This window comes from Nematolebias whitei, chromosome 4 (assembly GCF_014905685.2).
Source record: "Nematolebias whitei isolate Nwh7 chromosome 4, NemWhi1, whole genome shotgun sequence".
NCBI classification, from domain to species: Eukaryota; Metazoa; Chordata; class Actinopteri; order Cyprinodontiformes; family Rivulidae; genus Nematolebias; species Nematolebias whitei.
In genome coordinates this window covers 13,636,385-13,662,066 of record NC_056501.1, presented here as the reverse complement: position 1 = coordinate 13,662,066, position 25,682 = coordinate 13,636,385, and the positions used below count along the sequence as shown (strand labels likewise).

At 40.4% G+C, this 25,682-nt stretch overlaps 1 protein-coding gene across 4 annotated transcripts in view; it reads left to right on the top strand.

Annotated features, from left to right (window-relative positions):
* Positions 1–24,420, top strand: part of pcdh19 (protocadherin 19) — a 68,548-nt gene extending 44,128 nt beyond the window's left edge. For all 4 annotated transcript variants that reach the window (XM_037675206.1, XM_037675205.1, XM_037675204.1 and 1 more), the window contains exon 5: positions 22,304–24,420. In XM_037675206.1, the coding sequence (XP_037531134.1) occupies positions 22,304–22,863 (560 nt within the window). In that variant the 3' untranslated portion in view covers positions 22,864–24,420. The remainder of the gene's footprint in view (positions 1–22,303) is intronic.
* The last annotated feature ends 1,262 nt before the right edge of the window (positions 24,421–25,682 follow it).

Below are 25,682 nucleotides of genomic sequence, written 5' to 3'. Positions count from 1 at the left end.
GATGAGAGTCTGCAATGAAGTTAAACTCAAAGCAGTCTGCTCCTCAGATAAGTAATGTTAACATACTTTTTTTATGTATATGAATGTTTCTGTTCAGTGCCCTGAGATGACTTCTGTTGTGACTTGGCACTATATAAATAAACTGAATTGAATTGAAGATCAACATTTCTCTGGTCTGCCTCAGGATAACACTTCCCGTATAATCTTCCTGCTCCTTTTTTCTGTAGAAACTGACTTTAGCATAAAGACAAAACCATGAGAGTTGAGGTTTATACTATAATAAGGTTTATTTTATAATGTTATTGTATTGATTGAATGGCTGCAACTAAAAAAAAAACACACACACACCAAACAAATAGGCATGTTCGCTAAACACCCTGCTGTTTAGATGTCTTCTGGGAGTAAATTTGCTGTATAATGTGCCTCTTCTGCCAGCTAAGGCAGCAAACAAGTTGAGAGGCTGCAATTGCCAAAGGACTACAACGACGCGCCAGCTGAGGAAAGCAGTGCCTAGTTTTTTATGTGTGTGCGAGTTTTATTGTTCTGTTTTCTTGTGTTGATAAGTGCTGAGAACAAAAGGAAGTTGGAAGAAGAAGGGAAGAAGGGTTAAACTCTCGGGCTTTCACCGAGCAAATGTTTACCATTCCCAGTGCCGTGTAAAAAGATGCTGTTTGCCCAGGAGACAAGCTGTTACCTTCTGACAAAAACCCTGTCTCTGCGTCATAACGTCAACTTTCATGTGGGAATCCACTTGTGTGACGAGATTCAGCCGCTAACTAGCCCAGCTCCACATCACAGTGGCCCTTTTCCCCTCCTTTTTGAAGCAATTTACAAGTTTGATATTTGGCTTCTGTCCATGGGTTGAGCGTTTCTTCTCCGTGTTGCATTTTCAGCGATGCTATTCATTAGTCCTCCACCGGCTACTACCAAGGTAACTTTCAGTGAAGTGCTTGTGAAGAGATTTTCAACTCTTATATGTGAGAATAACTCCTTGTTGAATCCCTGCCAAGAATGTAAAGAGGCGTGTGTGCTCTTTTTGAAAACCTGACCTTAAATATCCTCACCCAGTGGATTAGATTAGCAAAGTATCTGAAGAACAAATTACATTTAATCTCTTAAAATCTATCAGAGAGGGAATATCTTCCCCGTGTAATAGCCCCCACACATCTGCCAATAGAATAAAAAGGGGATGATATCGCTTTAACTATAAACTGAAAAAAAAAAGGAACTATATAAAATGAATTCCTCTTTATCTTTACAGGCATGTCTGTGAAGTTAGGGGGATTGGGTTGAAATATGCGACATGCTAGCTTTGGCTCTGTGGAACTATTAGTGTCAAGGGAAAAGGAAAGGAACAGACTCTGAGGGGGCTGGTGACAAAGGCAGCTTAATCTATTTTTTTCTGACTTTCTTTGATTGTTGTAGCTTACATTGTAATTCCTTCCAGATATGGATGAGCTATGGTTTTTTCAAGGATTAAGATTGTTAAATCGCTCAAGTTATCTGCACAGGAGGGGAACGGGGGTGGGGGTCGTGTCATTTTACAGCATCCGATTTCTGGCTTTAGAGGTTTGCGGCCTCAGCTTTGGAATTGTTTCCAGGTCATTGTATAAGTGCTCATCAAATGAAATCAGTCCTTCTTGGGTTATTAGGCTCAGAGGGATACAAGACTGCTCAATTAGTTAGAGCAGGGAACAGACCTCTTTTATTTCTGACACATTCCTTGGCCTCCACCTCAGGAGAATATCTCTCATCTATCTATTAGCTCCCTGTGGGTGTGTGCCTGAAGCTGTGGCCCAAGAATGGAAGCCCCCTTCACGGGGCTGCAATTTTTTCTATATTCCCTTTTCCATCAGGAGCTCCACAGGGTTTCACTGTTCCTAATTGATTTAAGCCCTCGTTTTTTCCCCCCCCTTTCTTTCATACGTCTCGATTGCAAACATCTCCAACCCACATCTCCTAACTTTGTGCCAGTCAGGCACTTCCCCTCTCCCTGTTGAATTAGAGAAAGAGTAAAGGAACTTCACATGTTTCTGCTGCGAACTTGCCCTAAATTCGCCACGGGAACATTTCTAGTTTGCAGTTCTCTGATCTACTAACGAAAATGCTGACAGGTGTCAGAATCAGGACGGCAACAGGAACAGGGCTGTGCTGACAACACGGGAGGCGGAGAGAGTCTGTGTGTGTGAGCGACACACAGATTGAGAGATGAGCTGAGAGTCTAGTAAGCAGTCTTAGTGAGAGGAAATAAAAGGAGAAGAAGAAACAATTTCTCTGACAGGCAGAAGGGACTCGTTTTTCTCCCTCGCAGTGCAAGGTAACTGTGAATTTGCCAGAGGATGTGAATGATTCTCAAACAACATTTGATTGAATTAAGCATCAGAAGTCTTCTTGTGATTCAGGTTGGCAACAACACATGTTGCGTTATGATACTTTATGATTAGATTAACATATAAACTCTGTACTGGGGCCATCCATTTTGATTAGGATTTGTCTAATCTAATGTGAAACCAGTGGAGGTAAAATGGCTGACAGTGACAAAGAGCTCCGCGCAATACAAGCATTAAGGAGGATAGAGTGCAAACACACTTCCATGCTCAAACACACCAAAGATTGCTCGCTAGCAGGTGTAGTGGAGTCTGTAATGAACAACCGGGTTGCAGATTTTGCCTCCAAGTTGTAGACTTGAAAAGAAGAAGAAACGAAGAAATGAAATGTCATTTCAAGCTGTGTCCATCTGGGCTTATCTTTTTTTTTTTATTGTGCTTATCAGTGAATGAAATTGTGTTACACCGTGATGTGTCTGGCTCTGTCATATTGAAATTACATGTAATATAATAAAATACAGCTGACTGATATTGATTTTGCACCTTGTAAAAGAAGACTAGGGACGAAAGATGTGCTTTATTTTTTCTCTTTGCACGTCTCCCTGTGTGAAGAAAAACTGGCCGTGGACAAAAGAACGCTCCGTTATTTATTTTTTTTAACTGTCGGTGGTCTGTGGGCAGGATGTGTCTTCCATGTTTTCAAGTCAATTCTGTTTATTTATAGAGAACCAATTCACAACAAAGTCATTTCAGGGCACTGTAGAAAAATATGAATGTACTTTAATAAATGACAAACAGTAGAAGTTCAAGTCAAGTTTATTGTCATTCGGATCACATGTAGTGTGTGAATTGGAATGAAATTATATACTCAGGGTGCCAGTTACACCCAAAAATAGCAAAAAATATAAAGTGTAAAAAGAAACATTATACAAGGATCTAAGGAATACACTAAAGCTAAACAAATGCTAAAAGATCCAAGATATACGCTAAACACTATTAATGTAAAACAATATAACAACAGCAGCCCAAACATGAGTCTGTAGTGAGCAGATGGGTATGAATGAAACAGCAGCTGAAATAATTACAATATTGAGAAGTTACATTACCTCAGGAAGCCAGCAGATTGCAATTTCATAAATAAACTGTCAAAAATTAGTTTAAATGCCCCCTTTTAATGTTGAATTAATTGAAGAAATGTAAAGATCTAAAACAAATGTGGTATATTTTTAAAAATTATGTATTTTTCCAATATTTGTTTCTTACAGCAGCAAAGTTACACTAAACCGCACACAAAAGGTCTCAATTCCTAACCACGATGAAAAACATATAGTCATGTTATGATATGGTAAAGGCGTCCCCTGAACCCTCACTCTGTCAAACCCTTCTGAACATACTCAGTGTGTTTAATCAGCTTGAGAGGGCACTGCTTATCTCTTTGCACTTGTCATGGATAGCGTATTGAACATATCAGAGAGAGAAATGGGAATAGTTCATTATTTTCCAGAGCTCACAATGAGCCTGATGTATCTCGTTGCGGGCCCTCCACTGACAGCTCATTTTCTACACAATCCTGGCATTCAGTTCACAACGCGGCGGGGCAAGAGTGAGACAGAGACTTAGAGAGAGGGAGGAAACACAGCAGAGGCAGACAGAAAATAGGGCTCCGGATCTACATTGCTTATTCATGACGCTGAGGCATGCTAGGTGTGTTAATAATCTCCGCAGAAACCAAGTGAATCGCTGTTGTTTGTTGAACACCTCGCCAAGCTGGGTCCCAATCAGCAGCAGATGGGAAAACAGGGGGATCAGGATGATCCCAGACAGAGGGAGGGAGATTAAGACCAGGTAATGTGCAAAAGTTGATGGGGACCGAGTGTGTATTAAAGAGAGAGGAGAGCGTACCTGAATTTTAAATCCACCACCGAGTGTGTACACAGCATATTGAGTGAGTGTACCCGCAAGTGTGTGTCTATAAAGGTTAAACAAAAATGGAGTGGGAAAGAGGAAAACAGGGAAGGAAGATAAAGAGACAGCGGGAGAGAGAAATACTGGGGATAGGCGAGAGGAGGCAACAAGTGAAATTCAAGAAGCATATAGTGTTGTCTTCGGTCTGCTCGCCTTTTGTGGTCCTGATTGATTCTGCTTCTTGTCTGAGGAACTGCGGCCGCAGCCATTTTTCTAACCGCACTGCATTGTGTCTAATTCTTTGAGGTCACAGCATGGACACCACCCACTCTCCACTGAAACACAAATCAAAGCGTTACTGTGACTGCGGCTCAAGAGAAAGGTCTGTGTGGCCGTAGGGACACCATTTACTTTATTAATAAAGTCACATATGTGAAATAATGTGTATTTTTCCAGGACAAACATGTCACTGTCTTCACTGTCTTTTGGGTTACACAAAGCCACCTGTAGTCTAGGGAACTGGTGCCTATTTCCAGTACTCACAGTTCAAGATACAGGGGCAACTTGGACAGGTTACCACCAGAGGAAACCAAAGTACCCGAAGAAAACCCACACTTGCAAGGAGCGTACTTTGTACATGCAAATCCCACCTAAAAAGGCTTCAGGCCGGGAGCCGATACAGGGACTTTCTCGAGAGGCGACAGCTGTAACCACTGCCTCCCTCTCAATATTACCAGCCAGTAATAAAGAATATCCTAAGAGTTGCCATTCTGCATTTACAAATTTTACACCACAGGCTTTTGCAGCAAAAGCTGAGACTGCTGTGCACACACCTGTCGTGACAAGAAAACCCACCATGAGGCAAAGAAAACCCTTACAATTCAAAAGGCATGATGCAGATTCTTATTCACCGCAGTTTCTATACGTGTTGAAATCTCCTATTTATTGCGGCATCTGTAGAGACTCTCCTCGCAAGCAGAATTACATCAGTTGTTTCAACAAACGCCAATTATGTTTAAGTGACAAAGCTCTCCAGTCTCCATGGTAATTCGGCAGTGAATAAAGGAAGAAAGGTGATGTTTTTTTTTGGTTTTTTTTTAAGAAGAAAAGAAGGGAGAGAATGAGTTTTAAACTGAGATCTTTTTGATATTTAACTTGCGTGTTTACGTTAACCACAAGCTCATTATCATGAATTCAACAATACAGATTCTCTATTATCTCGTATAAATCAAAAATAGAAACACTGAATTACAATGTGGTGCTGTCAGGTTCTGCTGCTCTATAAAACGAGTTGAATTTACCTCACTGTTTTCCTGATAATGGTTGTTTGATAGGGTCTTGGCCAGCTGTGGTTAGCACATCCTAATTTTAATTTTTAGTGCTGTTTGGGGAGCGATGCTGCAGTTTTAACTTTAACTGCTGCTTTCAGCTGACTAAAACTTTTTATAGTGCTTCTTTGGGAATAAATCCCCATCTGATGAGCCATTGTTAACTGTTTAGTAAGTTATGCATTCGTGTACATAAAATAACTGGTAACCACAAGAATCTTCCTGCCCCGTGGAATTTCAAAGCAGATCCTCTGTAGCCGGCTTGAACCTATAATATTATTTTACACAAGCCTCTCTATACCACAGCCTTGCTGATGAAATAGTTTGACTGTGGACTGATAATGTGGAGTAAACAACTTGATGAGGACATACTATACACATAGACTAACTCAAAAGAGCCTCAGTGTGTGGCTGGAAGTGGGCAAGATAGTCAAAGAGTGACTGCCAAAGCAAGGCTTGTATTACAGGGATCCCAGGATATCAGACACCAGGCGGCCTGTGCTCCCTTCTGGCAGGGCAAAATCTGGCAGCTGGCCCACAGCCCAGATAGCTATAATCAGCTCCATTACCTGTAGCTCTGACGCCCATTTAGGAGCACTCGTCGTGGAACTATGGCTACACTGCAGGGATTAAGAACGCAGCAGAATTTAGGATAAGTACACCTAACATTTAGTCTACACAAGCTCAAACTACACCTGCTGCAGACACAAACACTGTGCACACAAAAATGCATTCATAACTACGCCACACGAACATATAGTGGAAGGAGAGAGATTTTCAAGGCATTATGTGTCTTGGCACAAGGCATTTGTTTTATCATCTCCTGCTCTATTCCTGTGAAAGGAAAGATTAAAAATACTCCGCTCTGTTTAAAGGAAGGGAGAAAAAAATCAGCTGTCTTCTGACAAGTACATTGTAGCCTGCAGTTTTCTGTCCAGAATACAAAGAGACATTTATCACTGCAGCTGTGGCAAGGAAGAAAGGAAGAGAGGGGGGTCTCCTATGCTACAGCATAGTGTACATCTTTTTTTCAACCCTTATTACTTCCTCTCTGTGGGAGAAATACTTTGCCTCCCTCCTCTGAAATCCATTTGGGATTTCCTTGTGTGTGATATTTTATCTTTATTCCTTTGTCTTCACCATCCTGTTTTTTCTTATTTTAGTTTTTATCACCTCAGATTGTCTGACAACTTATTATTCAAATGGGATATTAGGCAGAAATATGTAAAGTTCAATTGTCCTTCTCGGTTTGGCAACAAAAGTTACTTCCTCGGGCAGAGCACCGTAATATTTCCATATCTTCCTTACTCATGTATATTCAATGGGAATGATTTCTCTTGTAACATTTTACAGCTGTTTAAATGCAGGATCCCTCTTTCTGATGCCCTGTAAAATCCAGAACGGGCATATTGGATTTGCACTGTGCAGAAGTTAAGCCGAGGTTAAAGAGAAGTCATCCAAACCATTCCTATCATTACTATCTTTCATTCACCAATTAGTGTCAGTGTTCCTCACGCTGTCCCCCACATGACCTTGCAGAGATGAGCTCAGTATGTTGTAATTCAACATTTTGAGTCTGTCTCACTCGTGGGAGGCACCGTATGTCTGCTGCTGACCCAAGTTATAAACTATTGATGAGTGACTGAGGGCACGGTAACAGAGATGAGGGACTTTCTGAGGTATGTGAGGACCCAAACAACCTCCCCTCCTTGCCCTTTTACTTTCAACCAAACCTTGCCTGCGTTTTGTCTCTCAACACGCCTCCATATTGTGCGACCAACTGTTTTTTTTTAAAGCCTGTGTGCTCTCTCCGTTCCCCATCTAATGAACTCTCAACCTAGTGATTCAGATTAAATAAAGACAAATTGCTGCTGATCTGAACTGCGTCTCCTTCCTTAACAAGGATCAAAACTGTATTATGCATGGCTCGAACAGCACTAGTCAGCCTGAATTACTATGCCTTAGACACGCAGTAATCTGCTTGTTTGGACTTGGTTCATTTGTGAGAAAGGTCAAGCGCCCAACAGGATCTGGAGGGGTGTTTCTACATTGTGGCATAGCTGGCGGTGGTGGATAATCAAATTAGAGTAAATTTATCACCATTAAAAACCATTTGTGAAAGCCCTCTATTTTTCAAATTTGCTGCTAATATGATGCATCCTTGAGGCTACCACATATCTTTCTGGGCTTTAACCTAATTATCATATCGCATTAGTGTGTTGTGTAAAATCAGTTTAGCGTGAAACATGTAAAAACTGCATAAACTATAATGTCCATCGTCATATGTAGGAAGTTGTTATTCCAGGACATCTTTTTATGTCGTCTCATTTGTGTAAGACTGATTGAAGGACAGGATGTGGGCACCTTCGTGTCCAAACGAGTCTCCTCTGTCCTCCCGATATTAACAGGAAGGATGAAAGGTAACGAGAGAGGTAGGCTGTAAACTTTAATGGCACACAGGAAAACCCTAGAATGGCTTTTTTTAATGATGTGCCTCTTTTCATGCAGTCCTCGTTAAAGACGGGGTCAGAATGCTTGGAGAGGACAGGGAGGGGTCTGTGTCCACGCAGACACTGCACACACCCCACAGCCATCGTCTCAGAGATTTGCAGCAGGGGCGCTTTGTGAGCTCTCCTGTGCTCCTTCTGTATTCACTTCGCATTAGCGTCAGAAAATACTGTAAATAAACCAGGCAATCAGGTCACAACCCCTTATATCCACAGAACTCACAGATTCCCACTTCCTCTGCGTCTCCTCCACCTCCTCTGTTGCACTCTACATAACTTTAACTCACTCGGATTTGCAACTGAATGTCAAGCATGATGTTTGGCTTTACCACAGGGCAGGTTGTTCCTCGGCTGTCTTTCGAGAAAAGGAACTCGAGGATCGAGAAGAGCAAGGGAATTGGATCTTTGACACCTGTCACTTCCACTCTGCTGCACCTTGCTCCCTCGCCACACATAAGGACTTTTCATGTCACAGCTCAGCATGTTATCATGAGTGGGCACAGGGCCTGAGAAATCCAATTACTACCACTGTGTCAGACCCCAGCCACCATCCTTATGTACGCTGCAGTCATGTTCCTCGAATCAGAAAAGATGTGCCTATTAGTTCCTTCTCCTTTCTTCAGACCGATCTCCCACCTCCATTTTAATCTGTGTGTCTTATGGTACGAGCCACAGCTTTTCTCGTGGACTGCCTCGCCACTGACAAGCCTCCATATAGTGTGGCACTGGCTGGTGGGTGGCTAATGCTACGGACATTGGTTCTGACTGTGTTATATTAAGTGGTATCATGGTGCAGACCTCACTATGGTGGATAATGGAGAATCTGGGAGAAAATCAGCAGGCCTCCCAGATGCCAAGCACATTGTCCTTCGTGACAGCAAAATACGACGTCTGTTAGATAGTGTTTGGCCCAGTAGGTGTAAATCTAATGTAACTGCACGCAATGGGGGTGTCTCGCCATGTCTTTTTATTTCTTTTATCTGCCGCTCATCCCTAAGTGATGCTGAATATGTGGTTCAGTGGGAAACAAGAGGGCTGTTTGCTCAAGTCATAATCTGTTTCCCGAGGTGGCCCACTTCAACCCGCTATACCTGAGTTTCACCTGCATTTCATACAACATACCGTCACACACAAATCATGATTCAGTTGACTGTTTCTAAAGGCTGCTACATGCAAAAGACAAGTGGAATTGTTTAAACGAGTATAAAGAAAAAAGGACTTGAAAGAAAAAGGTCACCATGCTGGTGTTTCTGTTACGAGATTAGAAAAAGAATTTAAATCATACAGTCCTGGATAGCACAAAGTGAATATGCCTGAACCAGAAGCCATATTGTATTAATTACGTAAGTCCGATCTTTTGAGGCAAAGCAGCAGCGCACAGCAGGAGATGGGATCCTTAGATATTGGTTTGCGGTGGGTTGTGTTATAACCAGTCCAAATTTAGTGTCAAGTGCTGAAAAGTTTAATTCATTATAGATAGCAACATAAAGAAAAAAAAAAAAAATTTCTTTCTGGTGAATGTGCGAGAATGCAATTGTTTATTTGTAATGACTGTTCATTGGGCATTGGTTGACTACGTTCAATTCAGTTTATTTATATAGCTCCAAGTCACAAAGGAAATCATCTCAGGGCACTGAACATAAATATTTATATATAAAAATAAGTTAAAAACAGAAACATTCATATATAAAAATAATAATTTAACATTATTTATCTGAGGCACAGACTGCTTTGAATTTAACTCCATCCCAGAACTCTCATCTTGAGCAAGCATGAAGGCGACAATGGAAAGGAAAAACTCCCTCAAGAGGAAGAAACGTTTAGCAGAACCAGGCTCAGGACAAGCGTCCATCTGCTTCAGCCGGCTGGGTTTGAGAGGAACAGATACACAATGGCAGGTCAAGAATCACATGTTAAGATAGAAATACTATCAAATGAAAACTATTCAATTTTAGAAAATCATTTAAGGAAATGAGGTCAATTTGTCCTCCAATAGTCTAAGCTTAAGACATCATAACAAGCCAACCCTAATTATAGGATTTATCAAAAATGAAAGTCTTAAGCCCAGTCTTAAAACTGGACAATGTGTCAGCCTTACGGACAGAAACTGGAAGTTGGTTCCACAAGAGAGGAGCCAGATAACTGAAAGATCTTCCTCCCATTCTGCTTTTGAAAACTCTAGGAACTGTGAGTAAGCCTTCAGTCTGACTTTTTAAAGAAGCATTTGGACCCTCAGATAACAAACCATTGCAATAGTCCAGTCTAGACATGACAAATGCATGAACTAGTTTTTCTGCATCATTTTTAGATAGAATGTTTAAACATTACTTGCTTTATATATTATAGATTTTCAAATAGAAAATATTTGCTTTCATCAAAGAAAATAAACAAATCTTCTATTCTCTGTTTGACGCTGTTGTCAAGTGTCAAATTTGCCAAATAGTTGCAGTTTGGAGTTTCTCTTGTTTAAGTTTGCAGCTTCATTTTCATCTTTAGCGTTCATTTATGGAAATCTGATCATCGTTTTCTTAGAAATGAGCTTAGGTGACCTTCGTTTCTCTTCTGCATAGATTTGACGTCAGCGACGCAGCCCACAGTTGTACCATCCTTGAGCCGACTTGCTTCTCCATCCCCGCTTCCTGCGTAGCTTTCATCTCCCCCCAACCCCATTCATGGATGTAATTTAAATGTCTGTTTCTGCCCCCTTGCTTCTCCCAGACTCAAGGGTTTAGGAGCAAATTAGCTTGCCAGCTCGGTCAAGCTTAAACACAGAAATACTGCATTCGTTCCAGTGTATTTAAAGATGTCCTCTCCCGATGCTTTGTGGAAGGAATGAGCCAAGTAGAGAGAGGCAGGCTGACATAGAGAAGGGAGTAGATCTGCCACTGGGTCGCCAGCAGGATACTGAGCTGCATTTTGGGAGCATAGTGTTGTTGTTGTGGGTTTACAGAACCTGAAAGGGATTTAATGCCCTTCATTGTACAAAGGATCATATGATTGAAAGATTTAGATTTTTTTTTCATGTAGGAAACTAAGTTGAAATGAGACTGTTTGCTAAACGTGAATACAAAATGATACATCATTTTCAGTTTGTGTTGTAAATTGTACCTGTTATGCAGCATTATTCCAAATCTTAAGAATATTAAAGGACATTCGATTAAACAAATTTGTATCTTTGTTCAAATTTCATTCAGTCTTTAATTTATTCCACCCACCAAGATGTTTCCTCACAAAATCATATTTTACCTGGAAATAGAACAAATTATGTGGCAAGGTGAGATGAAGTTTCATTTTAATTTCCACTACAGTCATGTTCTTTTTAATCCTCCATCTATCACTTTTTAAAATGATTCTCTGTAAAATGCTTAACCCATTCATCATCGCATTACACCTAAAAATAATTAGTTTTTTTTTTCTCCCAAATGTTATATATGGCTAATTAAATATCTAACTTGCTACAATAAAGTTATTAAGCGGATTTCTTGTTTCGTTGACAGAGATGTAGTAGGAATCAAGTAACTTTACAGTTTGGATGTATTTGTTTTATTAAAAACCTGTTAAAATATACTTTATAATCTTCCTCTCATCATTCTTTTTCCAAGCAAAATGTTCTTATCACTATTTACTGATTGATTTAGGATATTTGGGGTTTTAGAATTCATTTATATTTTATATTTCCTGCAGTTGTGTGTGTTGATCCAACTGCATAGCCACATTTCATACATAATGCATTAATATTAAATTAAAAGTAAAATCATCCATCCATTACATTTACCCACTTCTATCTTTTCGGGTCACAGGGTCATTGGTGTCCATAACCAGCAGATGCTGTGCAAGAGGCAGGGTACACTCTGGGTTGGTCGCAAGTCCATCACAGGGCCACTTATGGCTCTTTCCCATTAGTAACGGTACAGCATTGTTCAACTTGACTCAGTTCCAAGGCTTTTCCACTAGCAACGGTTCATGGAACTGGTCCCTTTTTCAGTACCCATTTCTCTGGGGTTCAAACAATACCTTACTGACCTTAAAACATGACATCAGGACACTGTCGGTCACTGATTGGTCAGGGGGTGAAGTCACTGGTTGTTTGAGAAACTTTCACAACAACCTGATCCGCCACTTGCAATTACTCAAACTCGAGGCGCGACTGGACCTATTTTTAAGATTTTAAAAACAATGATGACAACACCGTGGTCTAATGCAGAAGTACAGGCATTTTTTTGTGCTCGGTGGCTGACGACAAAATTTCAGAGCGAGCTCGATGGAACTCCTCCGGTTCCCCCCCCCCCCCCCCCCCCGCTCCTATCCCCCACAGCCTTGGAGCCCCCCTAGGCTGGGCAGGGCATCATCTCCCTGGCTCCAAGCTCCGATGGTCACCGCAGAAGATCCTCTGTGCTGACGACCCGCAGGAGCACGCGAGGCCGGGGTCTGGGCTCCAATCTGAACCCGCCCACTAGAACCATTACTGAAAGTGTAATGGAAACACAACACATACCGTGCTGAGCCAAGTCGAGCCGTGCTGTACCAGTACCAATGGAAAAGAGGCAATAGAGATAAACGAGACAAACAACCATGCACTCTCTCACTCTCACGTAGGGACAATTTAGAGTTACCAATAAGCCTAACATGCATGTTTTTAGTCTGTTGGAGGAAACCGCAGTACCCAAATAAAATTCATGCATGCATGGAAAGAACATGCAAATGCCACCCAGAAAGGTCCTTGGCCGCTATTTAAACCGGCGACCTTCTCGCTGAGAGGCAGCAGCTCTACCAACTGCTCCACCGTTCTGCCCAAGTAAAAACAATAAAACAGAAATATTTTTAAGGTTTATTGTTACTGATGTATCATAGTGATGCTGTATTTTAGTGTCCAGTCCTGAATGCATGCTGGAAGTGTTTCTCTTTCTCTGTGAAATCTCTGCATGTTGTTGGATTGGCAGCATTGTCGAACAGTTGGGCACTTTTCAAGCGGAGATGAAACTGTCCGTCCCACGGGTTTTCTGCTGTTTTTGTCGCCACAAACATGCATTGTATTGATGCTGGTGCCTTTGCTGTTAGCCTCTCTGCTACCTCTTTAACACAGTTTAGCCTTGTTCAGCCATGCTTAACTCTTTATGCCTTTTTGCCTGGGTTAAATCTAGTTCAGAGTGCCTGCTGAGAGAGTTAGATGGTCACTGACTTGTGTAATGTATGAAAAAACTGAATGAATTATAGTGTGGACTGGTTCAGATACCATAGAAGTTTGCCACAGTGAATCCTTCCCCTCCAAGTATTTTAGATTCATTTATAGAAGTCAAATGTGACGCTTAAGGTTGTCTAAACTCTGTTCCTTGAACACCGTGACCCAAGGCGGGATGAAAGAAGGGTGCATCAAGGTGAGAATCTTCTCAGCGAAATACTATTTGTTTCCAGGGCACTGAAACCAGACCACCCACGTATGTCATCATGACAACCCACTCGCATTGTTTCCACAACATCAAGCAGACCATTGGCTAGTGGTCCTGCTCTTGAACAAAACAGAGCTCCGCGATGACACAGTGATTTATAAACAGCACAGCAATTGCTTTTTTTTTCCTTTCTCCCCTCTCGCTGCTGTTACACAGCTGTTAAGCAGATGCTGTTTGTACCAATTTAGAAGCCAGTGCATAGTTTGTCAACACCAGTTTGGAAATTCATTCTTTACACCAGGACACTGTTATACAATGCACTGGCTCTGCTGTATGGGTGAACGGCAGGGCGAAGGGAGGAGTGTTCGGTCGAAGTAAACATTTGCCGAACTTGGCTTGATCTGTAGCTGGCCTTTAGAATGATTATTGATGTGTACTTAGAAAGAAAAGCAACTTCCTCAAACCATCTTCTGGGAGGACAAAGACATGCTGGTTTAAGTGATGCTTACAGTACAAGATGCTTTGCACAGTCATAGACACACCAGTCTGTGAATTTGTTCTTGATTGACTGACTGCTGCTAATTCTCGGAAATAGAACAAGTACCACATGAACCCCTGGCTCCATCAACCATATAACAATCCTAACAAAGCTCCCCAGTGTGTCTAATATTCCTTATAATCTATATTTGATTGAAAAGGTTTGAACATTTCAGGTCAGACAAGCCAAAATGTGAGAAAGTGATTTTTTTTTTTTTTTTTTCTGTGAAGGATTCATTTAATTACATCAATATACGTGAGGCGGCAGCAGTGATTAGATAGGAGAGGAGGACAGAAGGAGGAGAGGCATAAAGGATGGCCTTGTGCTTGGAGCTGTGAGGGATGAATCTGGGGGTTTTGGGGTGTGGGGGTGGGATATAGCTTGATGTGACTGAGCCAGATGCTGTAGGGAGAAGGAGAGAACTCGGTGCTGTGCAGAGAATGATGGCTTACGTGGCACGGTAAGGGTGCCCCTCTACTGTTTGTAAAAACAAGACCATCACACTTCATCTTGCTGCTCCCGCAGGATCCAAGCCTCCAGGCTGATTTATGGCCCGCAGACTGAATTGGCTGGCTGGGATGACAGCAGTGCTTGGACTCTCCCTAGTGAGAAGTGTAGGAGGCTGCTTGGCCGAGCTTCAGCCTCAGCTGGCCATAGAACCGTCCTCTAGGACAGACTGGGGGTTAAAGTGACAGTTCAAACCTTTTGAAGTGAGATTTTGTGGAAGGGTCACGAACGGTTAGTATATTACGTGTGGTAGACAGCTCTTTGAATTTCTTCTGGTTGGAGAAATAGTTCAATTCTGACCAGATTGATGAGCTAATGGCTGGTCCTAATGGGCCAAAAACAACGCGGATGACAGTTTATGTTAAAATGATTCTATAAAAATGTTCATCTTATCTTTACATATAATTTACAACCTACAGTCATTTACATAAAACCATATTGTTTTTTGCAAGCAATCAGCAGCTAACTCTTGCATATTACTATATTTATTCTGGAATAATCAAGTAATATAAAACTGGCAGCAATGTAAAGGTTTTTAAATAGCAACAATGTTCAGTCAGGTCATCTGGATGGTTTATTTTTTTGCTGAGACATTTCGTCCTTCATCCAAAGGACTTCATCAATCTGAGGAGCCACAAACAAACTGAGTCCCACAAGCAGCACACTCCCTCAGTAGAAAATACCAGTTTGCTGGTGATAAGATGTTGGACTCCTCGGACTGATGAAGTCCACTGGGTGAAAGACAAAACATCTCTGCAAAAAAAAAAAAAAAGAAAGAAAGAAACAGGCCAAATGACCTGACTGAACATTGTTGGATTTTTACCTGGATTATTGAGCATGGACTTTGATGATTTGAACCCTTGGCATGGCTGCCTCAGAGGAGTTGATGGGGGAGACAGCAGGTCCCAGAAACCATCTTATCACCAGCAAACTAATATTTTGTACTATGGGAGCATGCTGCTTGTGGGACTCAGTTTGTGTGTGCATCCTCGGATTGATGAAGTCCTTTGGATGAAGGACGAAACATCTCAGCAAAACAAGAAACCATCTAGATGACCTGACTGAATGTTGTTAAAATTTTACCTGGATCATTGAGCATGAACTTTGATGTTTTTAAATAGCATTCACATGAACTGCTATGAAATCTTTAACATTTGAGTTGTTTGAGAAATGAAGCAATTTGTTTTAGTCTTGGCCCTGCTCAGACTAACCATTATCTTTACAATCTGATCAGAAGTAAACCGTTTCTATAAACGGAAGTTGTCCAACGCGTTATCTACAGCTGGTAAGATGTTTATTACTTAGCACTTTTTCACAAAATTTGAATTTAACATATTGAACAATCCCTTTAAGGTCCACTCACCAGCCTCAGACAGGACCAAGCCTGTTTACCATATTTTTCAGCCTATAAGTTGCTTTATTATTTATTTTTTATTTTTTGTATTATTTGCATGCCCTGCAACTTGTACTCTGAAATAACTTATTTATGGATTTTTTTCATATTTATAAACCAATTTTTGGCTGAGATATGATTGTTTTCATTCATTCTGGCTGAAAATTTCAGCCAGCCGCTAGATGGCACTAGTAGTATGGCATGCCGTCGTGTCATATAATATGTAAAAGTGGCTATTAATGACACAATCAGCTTACCATAGCGTGCCATCTTCATCCAGCTTGCCTGAAGCAACCGTTAAATCAGCTTCATTTCGCTGCAAACATACAGCAAATTTGACCATTGAAGTTCATTTATTAAGTAAAAGTTCAAATGAGACACGCCTTTACTATAAAGTCGAGCAAACAAATAATTGTTTTAGGTGATTATCTTTTTAAATTTCAAAGAATGCACAGCGAGTCCTCCCATAAATGCTCCTATTTCCACCTATCGGCTCTTGAAGCTGATTTGACCATCAAATTGCATTTATTAAAGAAAAGTTAAACTGAGACGCACCTTTACTTTAATTTCAAGCAAACAAATAATTGTTTATAAGTGTTAACCTTGTTAAAATCTTGTTAAAGTCCTCCTGTGCATGCTCCCGCGGCCGCCATTTGGCAGCCAAACGATTTTTGGCGTAACACCGGCCCACATTTCTGCATTGTCAGCAATGACGCGTAACAAATGCAACGCGTCAGCGGTGACGCATAATAGATATGATGTATACGGCGAAGCAATGTATCTATGGAGTTTTCCACTTTATTAGACATATTTGGACTGATGCGACTTATAGGGTGGTGCAACGTGTATGGCAAAAAATACGGTACATCTGAAGCACATTTTCAACCCTGAGCACTAGTCAGAAACAGATCCTGTGCTGCTGGTGCTTTTTTTAATCAGATTTATTTTTCCTCCACTGAGATACTTTCATCAGCATCTGCATCACGGGTTCCATCAAGAATCTGTAGTAACAATTTAGATTTAATCAATCTTTGCCATGTGACTGCTAGGATGGAAAATTAATATGGAGAGCAATTAGAAAACAGTCATCTCAGTGTCAAAGATACTCCAGAACACTGAGACGAGAGCAGGAAATTGGAAAACATTACAGCAGCAAATTACAACTTCTTGCAGAGAGTTGGTTATCCCAAAACAAGACCCGCACATTTTTATTTTACCTTCTGCATGTGTTATCCATTTAGATTTTAAATGTGTCACCTCGCACAGCAATGAACACACTGTCAAAAATCACAGACAAGTTTGGCGTTTCAGCCAACAGAGTTTAATAACTGTCTTTTCAGATTGTATGCAAGTTCTGTGTGATATCTTTGTCACAGCGTTTTAATGGGGTTCCGTATCAAAGAGACGGTGGAAACAACAGGAAATCAAAGAGAATCTGAGAAAAATCTGAGGCCACAGGAAAAAAAAGAAACTGCATCAGCTATAAACTGCTCTAAATTAATTCCTTTTAAAACAACAACATCACGAGAATAAGCACATTACACCGCCTGGCTGTTTGTACTTAAGAATTTACAGAATCAGGATATTAATGCTACAACTATGTCAGCGAACAGAAAACACAAAAAGTAGCTTAGGCCAAAAGTAGTTGATACTCTGTGAAAAGATTTATCACGCCGCACCGCTGTTCCATATTTTTCGTAAGGTTCGTCTGCTTTGCAACCAAACAGACTGAATTGTGTCAGGCTGGTTGTGGTCTTGTCATTTCTGTTAGACTGCGACAACCAAAATGAAGATTTTGTCACTTGAATCTGGGTCCAGATGATCTTAGCCTCCTCCCTTCTGTCTGCTTTCACTCATTTCGTAAAAAATCCTCAAGGTTGAAGCTGTGCTTCTGGGAGAATAAGAGTGTGGTTGCCAACAATGACACAAAATAGCCAATGAAAGTTTAATGAGTTTTCATCAACTTCCTCGGTGAGAACATCTTTTTGCCTTTGTGTCTGAGGATTTAATTTATTTGCATTTTTTTTTTGGTACATTAGCAATACACACATAACCTGCAGGTGTAAAACCAAAAGGGATCATTAAACCAAGCATAAAAGGGTACAGTGAGCAAGGAGCTAGTCGGGTTGTTGGGTTTCCACGAAACACAAAGGATCTCTCTGCTGTAATTTAAAGATTACATGCCTTTATCTGATCAAAAGAAGACGGCAGGTCTGAATCTGCAGCAAGCAGGCTGCAAATGTAAGATAAAATGTCACATATTGTGTGGGTTTGCTCCCAGTGCTGATGCAAAGTGATGCTGTCCGACGTAACAACAAATAGGAAAACATGGACAACCGCATCGGGAGGATTGAGCTCAAGCATTTGAAGTAGCTTTATATGTTATTTTTCGAAGCAACAAAGTGCTCCCACATGGCTTTCACAGCCATTTGACCTTATTTTAATATTAAATGCAATATGTCTGATTTGATGGCAGTTGGTTGAACATCTATGTTTCCTTTTTTATAACCCCAGCACTATTATATTCAACGAGCACAACACAAGAGATAAAATCCACAAGCAGCTTCCACCTTCCCGTGAACTGCAATTATTAGATATTAAAATAGTGATCGGAAATGATCCCAATGACATCCTGATTTGTCTTGTAGGTTAAGTCTGTTCCTAGAACTGATTGGCAAGCATAATTTCCTGACTTTTCTTGATGACTTTGAATGCACATTCTCTGCAGGAGGTGCCTTCACCGCCTTCTATTCTCCACCTATTGACTTCCAAACTAAGTGCTGCTGTAAAAGCCCTTAATTCATCTCTTTCCATCACACTTGGATCATTTTTTGTGGGGGAATAGGAAGAGATTATGTTTTGTCAGGGGTCGATGGCCTGTCACTTTTTCTATTTAAATTTTGACTCATTTTTTTTGTGGGCCTTTCAGAGCAACATCTGCGTTTTATGAAGCTCTTAAGCAGAGGCAGGATGCTTGTGTGTTAATAGCACTTGGCTTCTATAACAATGTCATTTACAACCGGGTTGCTTTCCAGTAGACCCCTAAAGGAAAGGGAAAAAAATGGCTTTCACTGCATATGCATGTAGAGAGCATGAAACTTGTGTATATTTCTTTGTGCCTTAAGGCTTTTCACGCCTTAGAGGCGGCTTTGGGCTGTAGAAATAAGCCAAAGTGTTCAGAGGAAATTGCATTAATTACCAAGATGCTTGTAAATTTTTAATCAGTGCAGAAAAATAAAGATCTATTTTCTCCAACATGTCAAACAAGATTTCGCATGAAGTTTTGAACCCCAAAATATAGCTTGAACATGTTCCCTGACGTAAAATCACGTTGCAAACCAAGCCTAACCCGAAACTAAACTGTAAGCTTTGTGTTGCTGTAATGACTGAACATTTAAATATTGCTTCTAAATTGTTAGTGGCTGAATTCAAAATACAGTCACTAAAACAGCCGTTGCATAAAACTGAACAAAAATCACTGGGTATTCGAAAATAACATTTAAAAAAGTGTGTTTATTGTGAAACATTTATCGTAGTTATACATTTTTCCATTTATTTGTTTAGTTTTCAATTCATTGCCTTCCATTATGTTCTTAGTACCTGGTGAAGACTTTTTCTTGTGATTGCATTATTACATACTGATTGCATATCTCAAAATAAGAGGGAAAAAACACAGCTTATTGCCTTTTGTCTCCTTGATTGCTGCCACTGCAGTTAGCTGGCCCAATCAGCATGCATTTATATTACCATATAGTGGAGGGGAACAAGCTTGCTGTTGTTGTTTTTCCATTTTATTTAGCCTCATCATTTTATTTTTAACCTGTTTACCTGCTTTGTGGAGTTACTTATTAATTTATTTGTTATATTTATTTTATACATCTACCCTAGTTGTAGTTTCACACCCTCTTCGAATGTTATCAGCCATTAAATGGCCGTTGTTAGTTATCATCCACATAGGTTGTGTTTAGACTGTCCCTCCTGTACCTCTTAGTAGGTTTAAGGTCAAGGTTTCTTTATTGTCATTCAGATCGCATGTGGTACATGTGGTGGAATGAAATTGTGTACACAGGGTCCCAGTTACATCCAACAAAAGTATAAATTGTAAATAAAATAAAAAAAGGTAAAGGTACGTTCTTATCGCTGATAATAGGCTCTGGGGCAGGGGTCTGCAACCTGCGGCTCTGGAGCCACATGCGGCTCTTCGGCCCTTCTGCAGTGGCTCTTTCAAGCTTTGATCAAAAGTAACATAAAACTGAATTTTATTGGTTGTTAGACAAACAACAACAACAAAAGACTAGTTTTAGCAGTTTTCCTGTCACTTCCCTTACAAATATCAGAATACTGAAACTAGTACAAGGATTAAAACATACTAACTTGTGCTTTTATGCTCTACTAAATTATTTTTTACACAATTTAAAAAAAACACATAGGTCTGCATAGTTCTTTTTTTTTTTTTTTCTATCCCCCCCCCCCCCCCCCCCACACCTCTTTACAAGAATCTGGTATTTTCATTTGTCTTAAATTGAATGTTGTTAAAAGCTGAAAATATGTAATGATTTTTAACATTTATTGATATTTTTACTGGGAACAAATGCCACCTCCAACAAGCCTAAAGTGGCCCATGGGCCACCAGTTGACAACCAAAGTTGGCAGGTTGTTGCAGCTCTAAAAAAAATTTAATTTAGTGAACGAATGTGTAAAAATGGCTCTTTTGATCATAAAGGTCGCAGACCCCTGGTTAAGTTTAAGGTCAGTGCTCTGGGTCAGGTGTAAAGTTAGGTTTAGGAAAAGGGTTCCGTAAACCTATCAAAAAAAACTTGCAGTTTTACACACGGGCAAAGCTGCATATTATCAGCGATAACAACTTACCTTTAAACCTACTAGGAGGGACAGTCTGAACACTACCCATGGGGATGATAACAACTAATAACAGTCATTTAATGGGCTGATAACATTCAAAGCCACTGGATTTCAACTCTTGATGGTTTTAAAATCACTTCTTGTAATAAAATGTTTATCAGTGTACTAATTTTGTTAAAAAGTCTCCAAAGCAAGCTTGTGTGATGCCTACGTTTTACTCAGTCATTCATGTTGATCATTCTTTGCACGGATTTACAAATGTCCCTTGGCTCCCGTTTACTCACTCTTTCAGTCGTGCAGTTTCCATTTTGTCTGTCAGTCCCATCAGTTTATAGTTTATGAGAGACAGCTCAGACATATCTGCGCCTGAAAAGTCTGTCTCCAATCTTTAAATATCGATCCCCAGGGCCTTAGCAGAGGTGCCTCTCGTGAGTGCAGAAAAAAGTAGGAAAACAGATCATTAGTGATTTTAATTAGGTGATCTTTCAAGCTGAAAATGCCAGATATAAGCATATGCATTTAGGTCGATAACATTCCTTTTCACAATTCCTTTTTTGTTGTCGTCCTGAGCCTCTCAAATGGAAGATGGCTGCTTTCAGAAAAAATGGAGGTGCACAAAATTGTGTCACTGTGTATGTATGAAAGGTTCGCGAACAGATTAAAGCAAGTGGAAACACTTCAGAAAACCAACATTGAATAATCGAAAATTACTTGCTCCATTTTCTTGCGCCAAGCCATTTAAAGTTACTTCTGATGTTTCACAAATTCATCTGGTTAGTCATCAACATTTTCTATCAAGTCTGCAAAAGACAAATTAAAAGAATTTTAAATTTAGAGGATATTCGGCATAGAACAGCTTTTTTGTTTCATCATAGAGATTTTTTTCAATTGCGTCATTTAAATTTGGATGAGGGAGTATAACGTGCTTTTTGCTCCAATTGATGATGCAAAATAATGTTCTTGAAAGTTCTTCCCCCAACACAACAAAGTGCAGCTCAGTTAGACCGACTCAGACATGTATTTTTTCACCCCAGCTTTAAACATCATTACATATTTATAACTCGGCGCCAGATGACAGAGACAGAGAGGGAGCGAGATATGAACCAGGCAGCAACACCGCATTCCGTCTGGTGTCTTTCTCTGAGATATCGGATTGCTCTGTTTAAACCTACTTTTTATCTATCAATGCTAGAGAAAACCCAATTACACAAGAGCTGCAAATGGACTTTTTATTTGACAATACATAATTTAATTGGCACATTAGATGCGCCCCAAACACCCAGCTCAAGTTATCAGGGAGTAGGGTGAAGGGGACTGCAGTGTTGAGTGGATGTAGATGGCCTACACTAAAAGAAAAACATATCACCATGAAGCGTCTAACTTGACCTGTTTGAACCAAGATAAAATGCATTGATTTTTTTATTCATTTCCTCTATTGTTTTGTGAAAAATGGCCAACAAAATCAAATTAAAGCCATGAAGAACAATGAAGATGAATTCTGCTTTTGAGACAAATCTAACTACCGGTATTTGTTTTTTTTCTCCTCTACAGATCCAAGTGAGGGCTTTCACTGCCAGGACGAGTGTCGCATCCTCGGCCACTCTGATCGCTGTTGGATGCCTCGCGTTCCCGTCCCGGCACGCGCCAAGTCCCCCGAACATGGCCGTAATGTCATTGCTTTGTCTATTGAAGCCACCACAGTGGATGTGCCACACTATGAGGATGGCACAATCAAGAGAACTTTTGCCACCTTTGGCAAGGATGGTTCTGAGGATGTTGAGCGGGGAGAGATAAAGGGAAAGCGGACTCAGGAGTCTCAGGTGTGTAGCCCTAAGGCCAATGGCGGGGCCATTCGTGAAGCTGGTAATGGGCGTGAGGCTGCCAGCCCCATTACCTCTCCTGTGCACCTGAAGAGTCCTGTATCTAAGCCGTTTTCTGCCTACAACACACTGAAATGTCACGATGCAGAGCGAATCGCCAACCACAGCCTGCTCCGGCAACCTGAGGGCAAGGACAGTGAGCCGGCAGTCAGGGAGATCAACACACTTCTCCAAGATGGCGGAGACAAGGAATCCCCCAGCAGCAAGCGCCTGAAGGACATTGTACTTTAGCAAGCATCTCGATGACACATACCCAACAACACACACGCGTACAGTGTAAACCCACATATATATATTTACCCCGCAATAGCTGTGTGTACACAGTCAGGCTGTGGATGTGCAGAGACGCACCCATTTGCTGTATACAAAATTTGTGAGCCAGCTTGGGCTGATGACAATGAACTGTAGTATGCTGCAGCTCATTGTGCGCTCGAGCCCAGGTAGTGAATGTGGCTTTGTTGTAGTCGCAGTACTTTTCCCTTGTTTGCTTTTGTTCTATTTTATTTTCAGTCTGCCGTGAGTGAACAGGCAGGTTACTGTTGACTGCGTGGACACGGCCTGTGGAGCTCTCCAGCCCTTGAGCCAAAGCAGGACACTTACATGTTTGGACACCTGAGGTGCCAATTCATACGTAAACTTATGCCTTTTGAACTACTTTTATATAACAAATTGACATTTGCCTTTGGTTTTGCAGTCTGTTTTAGCTGCTAAAACTGCTCCTTGTTCCTTTGTATAGTGAGCTCTGACACTGTAATAAACAACCACAGATATACACCTATTCACAAAACAGTTTGCAAGAAGAAGAAGAAACGAGAGACCTCTTGGGCCGTCTTTGCCCCTCTTCCTGACTAATAAGAGAAAACTTCTTTGCTTTTCCCTGAGGATATCCTAGTGTCATCAGACTGTGGGGTCTTTAAAGTATTTATATTTTATCACAGATCGAGCTAAATGAACTCCTGCCATCTGCCAAGCCGCTCTGAACACTGGAAGTGGGACAGATCATTGTGTTCAAAGCAAGTTGTATGAAAAAAAGACTCTGCTTTTGAAGTCTCCTGTGCCCAACCTTGATTGTAGCAAGTGGAGCACAAATTTAGAGCTTTGTGCTTTGGTCTTGTACTTTTTTTTTTTTTTTTTTTACTTTTGACAATGGGGCTAGGATAGAAGGGATCGTCACTCATGTCTTGCTATGTGGAACTCTGTATAGGGTTTACTATTATCATTTTTAATAACCTGTTGTTATGTGACAATCCCTTTAATGTTTTGTTTCAAAAGAAAAAAGCAAAAAACAAAAAAACAAATAAACATTGGTGTTCAACTGAAGCTACAGTAGCGTTTGTTACACAAACACAAAAATAAAAAAAAACATAAGCCAAAATATATTTTATAAATAATTTAAAATGTATAATGAGAATATTTAATGCTGTGTAGTTCTTTTACGAGTAAGTTATACTTGAAATTAACTTGCTTTTGTTCATTTGTCTTTTGCTTTTATATTTCACATAATTTTTTTGAAAAATTTATTTCCAAAATTAATTTGAAATAATTTTTGTTTACTGTGTGATCCCTGGCAACCGTTGACTTGCAGTCTACCTTGTTGTAAAGAGTTTCTTATTGGTCAGTTCTTGTGCCATCCAGTTTCTGTGTGGGCTACTAGAAAAAGAAAAAGAAAAAAACACAAAAAAATAAAATAAAAAATAAAACACAAAAAGCAATTTCAGCACCAACATTAGTGTATCAGTACAAAGAGCTTAGAGTGGGATAGCAAAAAAACCAAAAAAGAAAACACAACTGTCCTGACTGCAAGGTGATGCTTAACCTTTGTTTCTCAGGAGGAGAAAGAACAGTTTCCAGCGTTCTTCACGATACAACAGGTTTCCACCTATATGTTGTCGTTCCTATTGGACTCAAGTTCAAATACGATTTTTATCAGCTACCGCCGAAGCATTCTGACATGCAGACTAGCTTTGCTCAGCACTGCTGTCAACGTGCACCATCTGTGTTCTGCTGATCTCCAAAACAAGGTTAAGACCACGGTGGTAGAAACAGGGCTCTCCCCTCCTACGAGCACCACACATCAGACTGGGTGGAATCATGCTTGAACAAACTTAAGGTCTTCGAAGAACTGAGGTGCACATCGACACTGGGGTTTGATGTTGCTTTGCAGTAAACAGTATGTATAATGTGGAACTATATGAATGGAAATGGATGAATTGCATACAACAAAGTAGATCTTGTAGCTGAATGTTTTGCTGGTCTCACCCATGGCTTCTGGCAACATAAAAATTGGAATAATCACTGAATGTATACAGCAGCTTATAATTAAACTATTCAATGTTTTCTTTATTGTTTTCTTGTCATTACTTAACACAAGTGAAGATGAAAGCCGAGGTAAAGTTGGTTTTAAATATCTCATACGCTGAAGCTGGAATTGTTTAGGTCTTTTGAAGTTGGTTTCAATGTAAAATATATGAAATATTAATATCACTGTTGTGGATAGTTCACTTAACGACCATGCAGTGGTGCCCAGTCCTGGTCCTCAAGAGCCACTATCCTGCATGTTTTAGTTGTTTCCTTGCTCTTCAGTGGGTCTCCCAAGTTCTGCAGAAGCCTGTTCACTTGTTCATTCAGATTAGTTGTGTCAAAGCAGATGGCCATAAAAAAAAAACCTGCAGAGTGGTGGCACTCAAGAACCAGGATTGGACACCACTGGTTCAGAGAAAACAAATCTAAAGCCGGCCAGAATTGTGAGTTAATAGCCATTGCAAGCAAGACCACAAGCAAAATGACGTAAAAACAACTCCGGCAATCTCTAATTTTTGTTTGTATTTCATTTGAATGCTAGTTTAACCTTTACACCACAAGTTGAACAAGAGGCACTGCCACAAGAGAATTATAAATATCAAATGCAACAAAAAGTAATGTTATAAAACAGATAAAATTAAAACATATTTTTAAGTTGTCTGTAATGTTTAGACATTAGTTTGTTCCTTGAGTTGGAAGCTTTTTATGCCTAACTTATCAGGGACTGAACCAATAATAAGGCAGAATGG